The sequence below is a fragment of the Giraffa tippelskirchi genome, chromosome 6 (genome assembly GCF_054371585.1).
Source record: "Giraffa tippelskirchi isolate mGirTip1 chromosome 6, T2T-mGirTip1v1.2.pri, whole genome shotgun sequence".
NCBI classification, from domain to species: Eukaryota; Metazoa; Chordata; class Mammalia; order Artiodactyla; family Giraffidae; genus Giraffa; species Giraffa tippelskirchi.
Window position 1 is genome coordinate 1,365,444 of NC_137280.1, and position 16,413 is coordinate 1,381,856.

The following is a 16,413-nucleotide window of genomic DNA, read 5'->3' on the forward strand; positions in this document are numbered from 1 at the left end:
ATTACTGCAAATGCCTTTGTACACATGCTAGAATATCTCCAGGATCTACAGTGGGAAATGGAATTGCTGAGTCATGACAGTTTCAGGATTGCTGGGTCATTCCATTTCTACCTCAGAAAAAGCAATTTTATGAATTTGTTTGGGAATCACTTTCGTGTACCTAGAGATTAATCCAAACTTTTGAGGCAATATTAGAGTTAATTTATATATATGTGCCCTAATCCTCATCATCGACATGGGAGGCTGGTCCCATGATAATCCATAGTTTTAAGAAAAAGAAGCCAAGTCACGGAGAGATTAAATAGCACGTTCAACACCATAGATCGCTAAGAAGTAGAGCTTCAGTGTCAGTCTGAGATAAAGTAGTAACACTTGATAGAGCGTGTGATACTGATGAAGCTTAGGATCCTATTTTGAATTTAGCTGGGTACTGAATAGAGAGAAGGGTGCTGGAAGAAAGACCATTTCTGATGTTTTCTTTTCCCTTTTGTTTGTTTGTTTTTTATTTTCACATATGAAGAACAAACTGGATGAACTCAACAAACGCCTTCATATAAAAGAGTCCACAGAAGGTAAGGAGTTGACAGAAAAAAGAACCAGATAAGTTTTTATTTTCTAGTTTTCAAAAACTGGAGAGACTTATTTACTTCATAGTGTAAGCACAATGTTTTCTTAAAATTTGAATTTGGATTGCAGAGTGACTTTTATGCTCTCTGGCAAAGGGTATCGGTTTTTTCTCTGTATACAAGATGCCAGCTGTGTAATAGAAAAGTTCTATTACCTTTTTTTTTTCCCCCTCAACAGCTTTTAACCCTCTGAAAAACAGACATGCTGTTGTGTATCCGATGGGTTACAAGTTAAGGGCTGAGGGTACTTCAGATGAAGGGGATGGAAGTCACCATTCATAGTGGTAACAGCTTCCCTACCTGGACAGTCAGTGTGTATGTCAGGGGAAGAGACGCCCGGAAGGAACTGTGTTAGAACTCTCTCCAAAGAGGGTCTCGAGCCCTAACTCACCCTCGTCTTGTTCTGCATACGATTAGTAACGCGCCTGGCTTAGTCAGCTTCTGCAAGCTTGTGATGAGAAAAGAAAGCCTCAGCGGTTTGTGTATTTCTTATTCATATTTCAGGATGCGGACTGTTGGCCAAGTGCTCCTCTGCCCCACGGGTGCTTTCATTTTAGAGTCTGGGGTGAAGGGGCTGCCCTTCTCGTGGTGGCGGGCAAAGAGGAGGGGCAGAGCCAGGCGGCGGGGCTCAGCGCTCCTGCTTTCTTTTGTCAAGTGCCTTAGCCGAACCCGAGCATCTCATGGCTTTCTCCGCTCGGTCGTTCTGGGTATCGACGTGTACCCTCACGCTTCTCTCGCCCCGCTGCCCCATCTGCAGGCCCGAGTCCGCGTCCTGGGCGAGGGACCAGGGCTGAGGGCAGAGCGCGTGCCCTTACGTCCTGCTGACATCCCGGTGGAGGATCGAGTCCACCCCGGGGTTTCTGGCCAGGTTCGATGCTTCTGCTTGGGTGAGGCATTTCTCACTTCCCTGTCAAAGTTCACTGGGGCAAGCAGGGCACGTGAAGCCCGTGGAAGAGGGACGTACATTCTCTCCCCAAGGACGCTGTCCTCCCCGTTCCTTGGCGATGGGTGGGAGCATATCGTCCTTTCACACAGGAGCAGTAAATAATTAGGAACAGTAATGTGATCTACCACCCAGGCTCTTCCTTCTGAATTTGAAATCCCAGGAAAATTAGAAGAAATGAGAAGAAGAGGGGAAGGCTCCTACGCAGGTTACTACAGCAGAGGCGACAACGTCTTCTGACAGCAAGGGGACGAGCGGAAGTGTGTGCGAGCGGGAGTGTGTGCGAGCGGAAGTGTGTGAAAGAGAAGGCTGAGCTCAAGCGCAGCTGCTCGAGTCATGCGGTCGCGAGGCACGCAGTCAAATTCTCTTGAGAGCCGTTACTTGAGTTATAAGCTGACATATGGTTCTGTTGATCACATGTGCCATCTTCAATCTGATTAAGTAAAGGTTGAGGAAACCCGCGGAAGATTTTATTTCCTTGACCTATTTCCCCTCTTTGTAAAGATCTCCATCTTTCCCCCTCTTCCCTTTCTGCATATCCACCATCCTGCTTCTCTCTTGGGTGAGAGAACACACAGACTCTTTGACATGTCATTGGATGAACACAGCTTTAGAGACAGGACTTGGTTGATGGAAGGTACACAAATCCTTCTCAAACTCTAGAAGTGATTCAAAATATTTGACATCAAATCTAGTGGACGATGGTGTCAGTATATTTGGAAAAATTGAAATACTGCCAGGATCAAGAACCCGCCTCCAATGCAGGAGACATAAGAGATGCGAGTTCAATCCCTGGGTTGGGAAGATTCCCTAGAGGAGGGCATGGCAACCCACTCCAGGATTCTTGCCTGGAGAATCCCATGCACAGAGGAGCCTGGTGGGCTACAGTCCATAGGGTCACAAAGAGTCAGACACACTGAATGAATTCACACACACACACACCTCGATCAAGGAGTATAGAGTCTCATGATTTGAGTTTTTCGAACGTTCAATCAGCAAGACAGAGAAATATGACTGAAATGTTTCCTTTCTGAAAGTCACTAACGAAACAGTTAATTATGATAGCTTTGAACAGACACTCATGTTTTTTCTGATTCAAGCTCTGGCTCTTCATGGTCCTAAAACATTTCCAGCTGGGAAAAAAAATCTTTCACTTCATTTTCTGGTGGCAATGTGCTCATGGGACAAAACCAGCCCACAGCTCAGCACAAAGAGTGGCCTCACACTGCTAAGCGTGGAAGGAAGAGGCATCTTCTGGTGACTTGCTGACTCTCAGGGCTGGCCGGGGTGAGACTCAGCGACCTCATCTTTCCTTTGCTCTGCTCCGTGTTGAAGACGTCTTATTTCTCGATGATTTCCTATCACTGAGGCTTAAAGTTTTTACTTTTTCATGGCAATGGACCCTCTTGAGTATTTGTTAAGCACCTGCCCTGAGCTGGGGGTTGATTTCGCTGAGACGTTCTGTCAGGTTCTGTCAGGCTGAGAAGAAGGCTTCTGAGAAGCCTGGTTCTGTCAGCTGTCTCACCGACAGTTTCAACACGTGACTTCATGATGGTGACCCGAGATATTAGAGGGAGGTCATGGTAGCACATCTCCTTGGTTTGCTTATGGTTTAATGGCATAGTCTCTCTCTTTTCTTTTCAGTTTTGTTTTTGGCTGTGCTTCGTCCTCAATGCTGCGATGCTTTTTTCTATAGTGGTGAGCGGGTCTCCTCTCTAATTGCGGGGCTGGGCTCCTCCCTGCGGCGGCTCCCCTTGGTGCAGAGCTTGGGCTCTGGGTGGGTGGGCTTCAGCAGTCGTGGCTTTCGGCTCTGGAGCCCAGGATCAATAGCTGTGGCACACGGGCTTGGTTGCTCTGCAGCATGTGGGATTCCCGGACCAGGCATCGAACCCGTGTCTCCAGCATTAGCAGGTGAATTCTTTACCACTGAGCCGCTGAGGAGGCCCTGGGACAGCCTCTAATGATGCAAGGGAGTTTGTATTTATTTTTATTTGTAATTAACAGCTTAATATCAATAGACTTTTTTGGTAAAGTTGTCTAAGTTTATATAGCACTGTTTGCTATGCATGCATACTAATGGCTATTGGCAATTGCCAATAACTGGAGTGATACGAGACATGCTAAAACCATTACATGAAATACAAGTAGCTATATGTCACTGTCTTATGTGCCTGTGTAAATTCTAGAACACATGTAAGCCTCCGTGTCCTCTCTCCTGTCTGTTTCTCTCCCTGTCTCTTGGTGTTTGCCTCCTTAAGGGCCCTGTCTCAGTCATTGCTTCAGCTACAGAGTGACATTTCCTGGGTCTGAGTCCCTCAGGCCGTTGTGCTGTGTCCTGGTTCATAAGTCTCGTCCCCACTGGAAATCATCTGCGTCTAACTGCTGGAGGGGACCTCATGAACTCGAGGTTCTGTGAGCATCGTGCTCAGAGTAATCACGTCCCCTTTCTGCATCTTTGAATATGTACTGAGGCTTTGCAACCAGTTTGTAGACCTAGAGCTCTATACAAATATAAAGTTGTGTTATTTTCCTGCTTAGTTTCTAAAAAATACACAAGAAGGTAGCTGATTCTTTCAGAAAAATTCACGTGCCCTGAACATTCCATTTGTAACATTCATATGTAACTGTTTTAGTGTTGTGTGACATAAAACCACTCATACATTTGTACCAAACACATCGGAAAAAGCTGTGCATTCCAATAGTGAAACAACCCAGGGTAAATTCAAGGTAGCAGAAGAATGGTATATTTAATTAATGTTAGGTTATGTTTTATCACCGACTCAATGGACATGAGTTTGAGCAAACTCCAGGAGATGGTGAAGGACAGGGAGGCCTGGCGTGCTGCAGTCCATGGGGTTGCAAAGAGTTGGACATGACTTAGTGACAGAATAACAATGACAAGCGTTTTATTATAAATACTAAATTTACAGAATCAAGTCCTTTACTAAAATGAAGGGAAGAACAGTATAATCTTCAAAAATTATGATCTAAACTGCTTTCTAAAGCCCTAATATTTCTACATTTGTAATGAATTCCAGATCTTAGTTGCACGGCTGCTATTTCTACATCAGATGTATTTAATGTCTTCGCAAACTCACTGAATTTTCATTCTGAAATCCGTTGAGTCGGTGGATGAATGAATGAATGATATGGGGATCTTAAATCTCTTACGGCAGCATTTCTGGCCCTGGAGTCAGGTATAAGTGTCTCTGTAAGAATAACTGGTTTATTTTCACCTTAGTCTTTTCTCTGTTTACATTACTAAACCATGTTTTATATTTTCTTAGATTGGCATTCACCATCATCTTTGTGAGAAAAAGGGAAAAATCATGATAACACCCATGTTTGGCTCCTTGTCACACCCTATGAGAGATTAGTTTGGTTAGAAAAATGATTGAACCAACTAGTGATTCTTATCAATTTAAAGCAGAGTCCTGAACAACTAGAGAGGGAAACTCCTCTGTAGCTCTTTTCAGTTATGAAATGTTTCTCACTTTTGTTATTTTACTGGGGATGTTAGTATTGCTACAGAAAGGAAGAAATATACTTGTGTTTCTCTGTGTATGTATCTGCATGTGTGTTTTGCAGAGGACTTAGAAGAATTCAATACATAGCATAATTGTTGATGATTTATAGTAGGATTCAAGATGAATTGGGTGAGATAGTACATTTTTTTTAACTTTCTCTTTTGTATTGGGGTATAGCCAGTTAACAAAGAGCGTTGTGATAGCTTCAGGTAAATAGGGAAGGGACTCAGCCATGTGTATACATGTATCCATTCTCCTCCAAACTCGCCTCCCACCCAGGCTGACACATATCATTGAGCAGAGCTCCCTGTGCTATACCTAAGTCCTTGTTGGTGATCCATTTTAAATATAGCAATGTGTACATGCCCATCCCAAACTCCCTAACTATCCCTTCCCCTATTCTTCCCCCAGGCAACCATAAGTTTGTTCTCTAAGTCTGTTTTGTAAGTAAGTTCATTTGTATCATTTCTTTTTAAACTCTACTTATAAGGGATGTCATATGATATTTCTCCTTCTCCAAACACTGAATTTTAATGACCTTTAACTATCAGTATTCCTTGCTGATGTTGAAATAGAGCATTTACTAAATTTGTTGTTGTTGTAGTTGTTCAGTTGCTAAATCGCATCTGACTCCTTGTGACCCCATGGACTACAGCACGCCAGGCTTCCCTGTCCTTCACCATCTCCCAGGGTTTGCTCAAACTCATGTCTATTGAGTCAGTGATGCTATCCAACCATCTCATCCTCTGTTGCCTCCTTCTCCTCCTGCCTTCAATCTTTCCCACATCAGGGTCTTTCCAGCGAGCTGGCTCTTCTCATTAGATGGCCAAAGTATTGGAGTTTCAGCTTCAGCATCAGTCCTTCCAGTGAATATTCAGGACTGATCTCCTTTAGGATGGACTGGTTGGATCTCCTTGCAGTCCAAGGGACTCTCAAGAGTCTTCTCCAGCACCACAGTTCAAAAACATCAATTCTTTGGCACTCAGGCTTCTTTATGGTTCAACTCTCACATCTGTACATAACTACGGGAAAACTGTAGCTTTGACTATATGTACCTTCATCAACAAAGCGATGTCTCTTCTTTTTAATAGTCTGTCCAGGTTTATCATCGCTTTCCTTCCAGGGAGCAAGCGTCTTCTAATTTCATGGCTACGGTCACCGTCTGCAGTGATTTTGCAGCCCATGAAAATAAAGTCTGTCACTGTTACCACATTTTCCCCTTCTATTTGACCTGAAGTGATGGGACCAGATGCCATGATCTTAGTTTTTTGAATGTTGAGTTTTTAGCCAGCTTCTTCACTCGCCTCTTAGGAGGCTCTATAGTTCCTCTTCGCTTTCTCCCATTAGAGTCGTATCATCTGCGTATCTGAAGCTCTTGATATTTCTCCTGACAGTCTTGATTCCAGCTTGTGATTCATCCCGCCCAGCATTTCTCATGATGTACTCTGCATATAAGTTAAAAAGCAGGGTGACAATATACCGCCTTGATGTACTTCTTTGCCAATTTTGAACCAGTCTGTTGTTCCATGTCTGGTTCTAACTGTTGCTTCTTGATCTACATACAGATTTCTCAGGAGACAGGTAAGGTGGTCTGGTATTTCCATCTCTTTAAGAATCTTCCAGTTTGTTGTGATCCAGTCAAGGGCTTTAGTATAGTCAGTGAATCAGAAGTAGAAGTCTTTCTGGAATTCCCTTGCTTTTCCCTTGGCAATTTGATCTCTGGTTCCTCTGCCTCTTCTAAATCCAGCTTATACATCTGGAAGTTCTCGGTTCACATCTTGCTGAAGCCTACCTTGAAGGATTTTAAGCTTAACCTTGCTATGAATGCAACCGTAGAATAGTTTGAACATTCTTTGGCATTGCCCTTCTTTGAGATTGAAATAAAAACTGACATTTTCCAGTCCTGTGGCCACTGCTGAGTTTTCCAACTTGAGTGCAGCACTTTAACGGCATCATCTTTTAGGATTTGACATAGCTCAGCTGGAATTCCATCACCTCCCCTAGCTTTGTTCGTAGTGATGCTTCCTAAGGCCCACTTGACTTCACACACCAGGATGTCTGGCTCTAGGTGAGTGATCACACCATCATGGTTATCTGGGTCATTAAGACCTTTTTTGTATAGTTCTTCTGTGTATTCTTGCCACCTCTTCTTTATATCTTCTGCTTCTGTTAGGTCCATACCATTTCTGTCCTTTATCGAGCCCATCTTTGCATGACATGTTCCCTTGATCTCTCCAGTTTTCTTGAAAAGATCTCTAGTCTTTCCCATTCTGTTGTTTTCTTTTTTAAAAAAATAATTTATTTATTTTAATTGGAGTCTAATTACTTTACAGTATTGTAGTGGTTTTTGCCATACATTGACATGAATCAGCCACAGGTGTACATCCTGAACCCCCCTCCCACCTCCCTCCCCAGCCCATCCCTCAGGGTCGTCCCAGTGCACCAGCTTTGATTGCCCTGTTTCATGCATCGAACTTGGACTGGTGATCTATTTCACATATGATAATATTCATGTTTCAATGCTATCCTCTCAAATCATCCCACTCTCGCCTTCTCCCAGAGTCCAAAACTTTCCTCTGTTTCTTTGCATTGTTCACTTTCTTATCTCTCCTTGCTATTTTCTGGAACTCTGCATTCAGTTGGGTCTATCTTTCCCTTTCTCCCTTGCCTTTCACTTCTCTTCTTTTCTCAGATATCTGTAAAGCCTCCTCAGACAGCCACTTTGCCTTCCTGTATTTCTTTTTCTTTGCAATGGTTTTGGTTACCGCCTCCTGTACAATGTTACAAACCTCCGTCCATATTCTTCAGGCACTGTGTCTACCAGATCTAATCCCTTGAATCTATTCATCATCTCCACTGTATAATCGCAAGGGATTTGATGTAGGTCATACCAGAATAGCCTAGTGATTTTTCCTTACTTTCTTCAATTTAAGCCTGAATTTACTAAATTACTAAAAGCCGTTTACTAAATGACCACACTACAACTACATTGGATCAAGACAGAGTGAGGTGCTTTACATGTTTTCTTGTAAAGAATGCAACATCTCAGAGAGCTATGAGGCTCTGGGAGGTTAAGTTAGAGAATCACAAAGCTATGAAGAGCTGAGATGAGATCTGACTCCAGTTCTATAGGACACTAAAGCCTCTGTGCTTCCCTCTGTAAATGCTTCTTATTTTAAGGGCTGGAATAAAGAGAGAGTGTTTGGAGAGAATCTCAGCGCATAGCAGGGTTTGGAAGTTGTTTCTGAAGCAGTAGGTGCTTGGATACAAACTGCTGGTCATATGAGCTTCTCAGCAGGCGTGGCTCTGGCTGAGCTCCTGCCCGGGGAGTAAGTGGGCCTTCCATCCAGGGTGCTCTCCATTAGAGCGACCCAGCAGGTGCATCCACCTGGAGCCTGTCTGGGAAGCTAGGAGGAGAGGAATGGGCCAGGGGCAGAGACCTGGGTCCTGGGTGCTGTCATGTAGCTGAATTATCTCACACAAATCATGAACCCTCAGTTCCTGCATCAGTAAGATGAAGGTGACACTGGTCTTCCCAGTCTGTCTCTTGGGGTTATATTAGACAGGTCATATGTAGAAAGCCAGTTCTTGAAAATCATAAAGAACAATATATTGTGTTCAAATAAAACAATCATTTATTTATCCAGGTCTATATTTGGCAATGTTGGAGGTAGAGATACAATGGTAAACAAAATAAATAAAAGCCCTGTCCTCATTAAGTTATTATTTTACTGTGAGATTTAGCCTGTTGATGAGTTACAACACTGTTTTAAAGGCTGAGGTAAGAAAGAACGGGACACTACCAGCGCTAACAGACATCCCATCTAATCGCAGAAGCGGCTGACTCGGCAGCAGTGAGAGTGGACACTTACAAGGCAAAGGGGGAGAAAGGAGCCGGGAAAAGCATAGACCTGGGGTAGAGATTCTGTGGTAAAATGTAAGAGCGTATTATTGTGGGAGTGAATGTTTAAAACACAAACAGAAAAAGAGGAGGGATTTTCACGTGGCTCCCAGGTCAGCCAGCTAATCTGTGGGAATATGGGTCAGAGAGCTGAGGAGGGAAAAGAAATACACACTCAAGTCTGGACAAGCAAACGCTGGAAGACAAAAAAAGAGGGCTGGGGAAGTCCACACCACTTAAAAAGAGTCGCCTCCCAGGACTTGCCAAATGTGGTATCTGGAGGGGAACTGTGGCATGTACTGAGAATTCCAGACACTATTGTAAACAGGGAACTGGGGTGTGGAATGGAGGCTCCGTCTGGGATCTCAGGGAGTAGGAACCCAGCCTGGGAAGACAAAAGTTATGCTAGATCCGTGTCAAGAAGTCATGAGGAATGTATTTCAAAACTAGAAGTTCATCTCCAGGGTGGCTGGTCTCAGGACGGAGCCCTACGTGCACGGAGACTGAGCTCCAAGTCCACTCTGTGGCTCAGCCAACAGGGACGTTTGGCTGCACAGAAATGGCGCGAGCGGCTTGTCTAAGACGTCGTATGGAGTAACAGAGTCAGGCAGTGACTAAGAACCTGTGCTTCTTCGATACCCTGATAAACTGAAAAGTGTTAGTCGCTCAGTCATGTCTGACTCCTTGCGACCCCATGGACTGTAGCCCTCCAAGCTCCTCTGTCCATGGAATTCTCCAGGCAGGAATACTGGAGTGGGTAGCCATACCCTCCTCCAGGGGATCTTCACGACCCAGGGATTGAACCCTGGTCTCCTTCATTGTAGGCAGACTCTAACCCTGAACCACCAGGGAAGCCCTGGTAAACCCAAAAAGGGAAATCTAAATTTGGATTCTGGGCCATAAAGTGTTTCTTACTGCAAAGATGATTTCACTCTTATGCTTCAGGAAGACTCGAGTAGGTTCTTCCAGTCACTGGGGGACTCGTGGACTCTTAGGAGACTGCCAGAGCTACTACTTGTGTTTTGGTTTTTTGCTTCATCTCATATATGGTCAGTTAACAACTGAGGAAAACTGTGTCAGATAATGATATATTTGTGCTCCGTATGCCAAAAACTCCAGTAGTGCGTATCTTGGGAGCTAGGAAGCCCACATTTCTGAAGAAAATTGAGTCTGTACATATACAGCAAAAGCATAAGTAGAGATGGAGAAGCTTAACTAGAGAAATGTTTCAGGAGGAAGGGACTCTTTGGATGTCTTGTCCCCTCTTTTTTCCCCTTTCTCCCTCTCCTCCCCTTGTCTTTTCCCTGGGAGCTGAACGACGTGACCATTTTATTTGTCAACCCCTTTTGAGGGTGAGAAGGGCGATTATGCCAGGGCATAGGCATCAGTGGGATGTGGGTTCACTGTGTCTTAGCTTCCTAAGTTCCGTAAGGACTGCACTGATGCCTTCACCTCCGTCTGTGGCATGTACCATTATCTATGTTCCTATTCCACCATGTCAGTATCTCCGCTAGAGTGGGTACCAGACTGCATTTTAGTCATCAATGCCATGTTTCTGTCTCCCATTGAGCTGTGCCTCAAGACTTCAGTCTTGTCTGGAGAATCCCACGGATAGAGGAGCCTGGCAGGCTGCAGTGCATGGGGTCACACAGAGCTGGACACGACTGAATGACTTAGCACGCACACATGATTATCTCTGTTCCATAACCCAAGACCTGACACAAATGTTTGACAAAGGAGGATATATTGACAACACGTTTGAAGGGAGACAAGTAACGGGATTGGTGGAAAAGTTATTCCCAGTGGAAAGAAAAGGCGTCACATATATCATAGCATGGAGTTGCTGACAATGATTATGGGCAGTCCTGCAAATCAATCAGTCTTCATGGATTGGAGGGATGACAAGAAGTAAGGAGGAACCAGAGTTGGTGGAATCTACAGATTGTCCAAGGCTATTGATTGATGGCTGCTCTAAAGAGGGGTGGTGCGTGAAGGAATACAGTCGCTGTTTTGCTGTCCTCCTTAATGGGATAGACTGGATAATCCACCAGGTTTGCATTTGAGCTTGGAGGAATGTGTTGGGTAAGGATGAAAACTTGAATGATAAAAAGAGAATAGCTTCTCAAAGAATCTTGATACTTCTGCTTCCAGCTGAAACCAGGAAATTCAGAGGCAGCAAAAATGAAATCAAGGAAAACGTTAATGGAAATTTTGAACCTAGAAAAGGTTTGGTTTGAGTTTTGAAGGACAGTCTGACCTGGTTAATAACTGCTCCCAAGTACTACTGTTATGATTTGCAGGCTTTTTATTTGTTTGTTATATATTTCATTTATATAATATTTAGCCTATTATTTTCTAATTCTTAGGGGCGGGTCCCTAAATTCGGCAGCTTAACCAAGGCTTCTACATTTACTGCAATGCTGACGAAGCCCAACTACCCAGAACAGGCTTGTGCTGTAATAGTGTGGGCTGTTTTGCCTCAAATCAGCAGTTCTACTTGGGAGGGTCACGCAAAGTAATCTACAGGGTTTTCTCTGTTACTTGCGTAGAACGGTAATACTTTAATTAAAGCAACATGTATACATAATTTAATAAGTGATTGCCAGAAATGATTTTCTCTAATAGAAATCATAGCAGATTTTTTTTTTTTTTTGGTTATCACTTAGGGAATTGTGAATTGCCAAAGCCTCAGTCGTGAACTATTTCGATCTGTAGGACCCCAGTTTCTAAGAGTCCGTGGCAGTTCTGCCTTTGGCCTGTCTACACTGGGCAGACCAGGCTTGCGGCATTTATCGTGGGTGTGGAGTGAAGGTTTGCCCACTCATGCCCCCTGTCTTCTTCTTAGAAGATGAAGGTTTCAAGCCTTTATTTTTCCCTAAGAGGAATCTACATTCTGGGGTCTTAACTGACAACCTTCCTTTTGTATTCAAAAGACCCTCTTGAAAGCCACTTATTTTATCTATACATGTTCCTTTAAGTTCTTACCTAAAGGGTTTTCCTACGTGTCACAAAGCTGCTTACTTTAAACGCTCATTACTGCTCACTTTTTATGCTGACATAATGCGTATTTGAGTTGCAGTTTACAAATAATGATCAGAGTGCCTTTCTCTTAATTAAATCTTTGGTTAATTTGATGAGCCTTTCAGGGTCAAAGGAATTAATTCTATAAAAATCCAACTGTCTTGACTTCCCATTCAGCTGAATCATTTCACAATTTTCTATGTTTCTTTCCCATGTGGATTAAAATTCTTTACAACTGGAAAATTATTAAAATAAACATGGCATTTGTATTACAGTTTTGATGACTGTAAGCCTTGACCCATGCTTAGGTGATCAAATAAACCACCAAAGTGTTAGGAACACTAACCTGATTAAATTAAGGAGAAGGAACTACATTATTAATAAGTAAGCAAGCAAATGTTGGACAACTTGACTCTCTTTGAAAGTCTTTAACATTTGGTGGACATTTTAATCTGTATTTAAGACAGTTTATTTTTTCTTTCCTAGAGAGACATCTCCTCTACGGACGGCCTGCTGTGCTCTATCGGACTAGATATGATATCTTATATCACATTGACTTTGAAAGTGGTTACAGTGAAATATTTCTAATGCCACTCTGGACATCATATACTGTTTCCAAACAGGTCATTGAGAAAATTGGGTTTCATGTTCTTCATGTCATTACGCTCCATGCCTTAATAGAATGATTGCTGGCGGAACAGAATTTGGTCTTAGAAAAGACTTTAATTTTTCCTGATGAAAGAAATCCTACATTGGATCTATTGTAAAATATTTTGAATTAGGCTTTCTGCCATGTTCTAATAACTTCACGGTAATATGTGAAATAGCATAGCATACTAATTCTGTTAGTTTCTTTTACTCTGCTTGTCATGGCCCAGTAGTTTCAGAAGCTATCAAGATTTGGCTATGTGTTGTAATATACTTTATCATTTAGAGCAGTTTTAGGTTCACAGCAAAATTGGATGGAAAGGACAGAGCTTTCCCACGTACCCACGGCTCCACACATCACAGCCTGACCCACTAACGTCTTGTTTTGTTTTGTTAATGAAGGTTTGTTTTATGTTGGGGTTTCAGTTTTGGTAAAGATGGGGTAGTTCGGTTTATATCAGAAGTTAGAAAAATTTATTAGGCAGTCGAGATACGTTTCTAATTCTGAATACGAAGGACTGCTTCAGCTGCCCCAAACACAGCTTCTTGTTCATTTGTACTCGGGCACGTACCATACATGAACAGTTATTTTTTTTAAATAGATATGTCTATATTATTTCTCAGAATATTATTTTTTAAGCTATCTTCTGTGGAATCTCATTCATTATGTCAACAGTGAGATTTCTGCCTTCCATATTATTGTTTTACCTAAGACTGATAAGAGAGTTCTGCTAGTAGAAAAAAAGAGTTTGAAAATTACTAGCTTAGTGCATTTAAAAGTGAGGTCTTTTTTTTTTTTTTTAAGAGTATATTTTTCTTTTTTGGCTGAGTGGCATGTGGGATCTTAGTTCCCTGACCAGGTATTGAACCTCATCCCCTGAGTTAGCAGTGTGGAGTCTTAGCCACTGGAATGCCAAGGAAGTCCTCTCTTTTTTGTTTGTTTATTTTAAAGAGAGACTATCAGAATATGAGCTATAGTAAAAGCTAATGGGGCTTTGATTTTGGCTGTTTGGAACCAAGCAATCTGGCTTCAGTGTTTCCCTGTTGGTTTGGTACTGTCTCTGCCACGGCTTTACTGACGACTTGTGACTCACCATTCAGGCTGAGGTCTCTGGCATCGCTGAACACCTGACCAACTGTGTCCGGCCTGATGTCCGTGTTTCTCCGAGTTTCAGTCAGAGCTGTTTGGCCTACAAAAATGATAAACAGATGTCCTATGGATTCCTCTTTCCTCCTTGTAAGTTACAGAAGACCAGGCTCTAACCATTCTAGAGGGGTGTTATTTTGTGGAGTCTGGCGTGTGCAACTTGGTATTTAGGATTTCAGTGGTTTTTAGAGGGGTGCTCAAGAGGTTGAGGAGATGAACTTCTCTGGGAGCCTTCCAAAAGCAGCCAGAAAAGAGACCAGCTTTCACAAATCCTATTCCCGAGGAGTTCTAAAGTGCAAGGGAACATTCAGTGTGTCTCCTGACATCATTAAATGAGAATCTAAAAGTGGAATGGGAAATTAATAAGACATTAATCTTTTAAATAATACTATAGATGTGATCTCTTAAGAATACATGAAGCCATTTAATTATCTCTCATTATCTTGATGACATTTTTTAAAGTCCAAATGATACTGGTAAAGTCAAGGAACTCTTTTACATAATACTTAGTAGACCCAAGATTAGGTTGGAAGCAAAAGAACATAAGAATTTTATTTAAGGAGAACGATTGAGTGAAGAAAGAGATGGAGTGGGAAGAGAAGTAGGCGATGGTATATAGAGGGGATAAGGGGGAATGAGAGAGCAGATCCAGTCACTGCATGCTGTTTGGGTCATTTTACAAGATTACTTTTTTTTTTATTGATGTCGATTTTAGTGTGTAATAGACACTATTTGTTTTCCTAATGTTTAGATCTGAGCTCGTCCCCAGAAGCTAAATATGATGCCTTCCTTGTAACCAATATGGTTCCAATGTATCCTGCTTTTAAACGTAAGTCCAATATTTACCTAGTAGATTATTATTTGTAGAAAGAAATGTTTCTAAAGTTACCACTTACCTTTCCTACCTCTATATTCATTTTAATAATAATAATAATACCTTTCATGTATTTAGCCTTTATAATTTTCAACAATCTTTAATGTAAATTCTCTACTGCTAATCCAAATTATGAATCTGTAAGGGAGCTTGGCAGATTTTTATTTATCCCTTGTTTGTAGTTAAGAAATTAAAGTCACAAGAAGTGACTGAGGTCATGAATGGTAGAAGCTGAGCTAAACCAAGTTTGTGCTTCTAATCTGTTGTTTTTCCTATTTCAATGCTCACTCTATCGGTGGTTTAAAGAGTCTTTGTATTTTGGATGCTACCTAACATTTAACAGCATCTGTATTTATTTATTGAATGTTACAGTAAAAGCCATGAACAATCCTTCCTCTAGGGGAATGGTGATGATGTATTCTGAATATTGATCCTGAAACCTAGCAAGACCTTAATGAGTCTTCTGAATCATCAGAGTATAAATTCAGTTGGTTTTAGGGCTGTGTAAATTATATACGTGCATGATTTCTTTCTATACAGTATAAATATTTGTGGGTGAGAGTGACGAAACGAATGGTATAAGCATGGTGAGGTCTGGCTCCCAAACTGAGCTCTGGTCCCTGGAGTGTGACCACTGCCTGTGTGATCACAGAAATGCCATTTGGCCTCTCATTTGTAAAATTATAAGATTTGATTGCATGACTTCTATGGCTTGTATGGATTTGTAACTTAATTGTCCAATGAACAAAATAATCCATTTTCTATTTCTGATAACAAAGAATTTATTCATTTGCCCATCCATCCATCCATCCGTCTATCCATTCATCCATTTTCCTCCCATCCATCCATCCGTCCATTCATTTTCCTTCCACCCATCCATCCAACCACCCATCCATCCATCTTCCTTCCATCTACCATGCATGCATGCATCCATCCATCCATGTATTCAAAGATAGAGAAGGCATTATGGAGTAGACTTGACCTCCCTTTATTTCATTTACAGCAAGCAGACCTGGATGCTTCTAGGAAAGGTGGGAAAAGGAAACATTTCTACATAATTTCACTTAGTAAAGGAACATTAGGCTGTGTTACATGACTCTCAGGACTAAAATAAAATGTCACAACAGAAACATGAAATGGTAAAGTGTCATCTACAGGGCCATCCCTCCTCAACTTGACACTGGTGAAATGGCCAACATGGTTTAGAGAAAAAAAAATGTTTATTTGATGTCCTTAGTTAGTAAATAAGGGCTTATTCAAAGGTAGAATCTGTTGCATATGAGTGAAAATTTAAAGTATGCTTTTAAAAGGAGGTTTCCTGGTTTGTTCCCAGGCCCAGTGGAGAAATGTTTCATAAACTCACGTAAACCCATTTGTCATAATATTACATGGAATGCAGCTTCATTGAATTTCCACAAATCTGGGTTTCCTGGATTTCTTTATTCTTTGCTGATGCCTTTTTGACCAAGCAGCAATAAAGGAAACACACAGACAGCCCCACCCTGAGGCTGGTGTGGCCAAAGGCCCTTCACAGAGGGCCCGCTGTTCTTCAGCGGGGAATGGCTTTTTCACAGGCCACATTTCTGCGGGTTTGGCCTTTTGACTGTTCCCATTGTTATTTCTTTCCCTCCATGCCTCTCCAATTTTTATGCTTAACATTTGAACTTCTCCGCCACTGTCCTCCCTTCTTTATTGCAAATAATTATCCGTGGTATTTTGGCTCTGG

The 16,413-nt window shown here is 42.1% G+C and overlaps 1 protein-coding gene across 38 annotated transcripts in view; it reads left to right on the forward strand.

The window, feature by feature from the left end:
• ENPP2 (ectonucleotide pyrophosphatase/phosphodiesterase 2) overlaps nt 1–16,413 on the forward strand; it is a 132,413-nt gene that overhangs the window by 104,923 nt on the left and 11,077 nt on the right. For 22 of the 38 annotated variants that reach the window (XM_081504848.1, XM_081504850.1, XM_081504880.1 and 19 more), the window contains 5 exons: nt 521–572; nt 11,149–11,223; nt 12,505–12,641; nt 13,768–13,903; nt 14,565–14,642. In XM_081504848.1, the coding sequence (XP_081360974.1) occupies nt 521–572; nt 11,149–11,223; nt 12,505–12,641; nt 13,768–13,903; nt 14,565–14,642 (478 nt within the window). The remainder of the gene's footprint in view (nt 1–520; nt 573–11,148; nt 11,224–12,504; nt 12,642–13,767; nt 13,904–14,564; nt 14,643–16,413) is intronic. The other 16 variants (XM_081504856.1, XM_081504858.1, XM_081504847.1 and 13 more) reach the window with 1 other exon arrangement.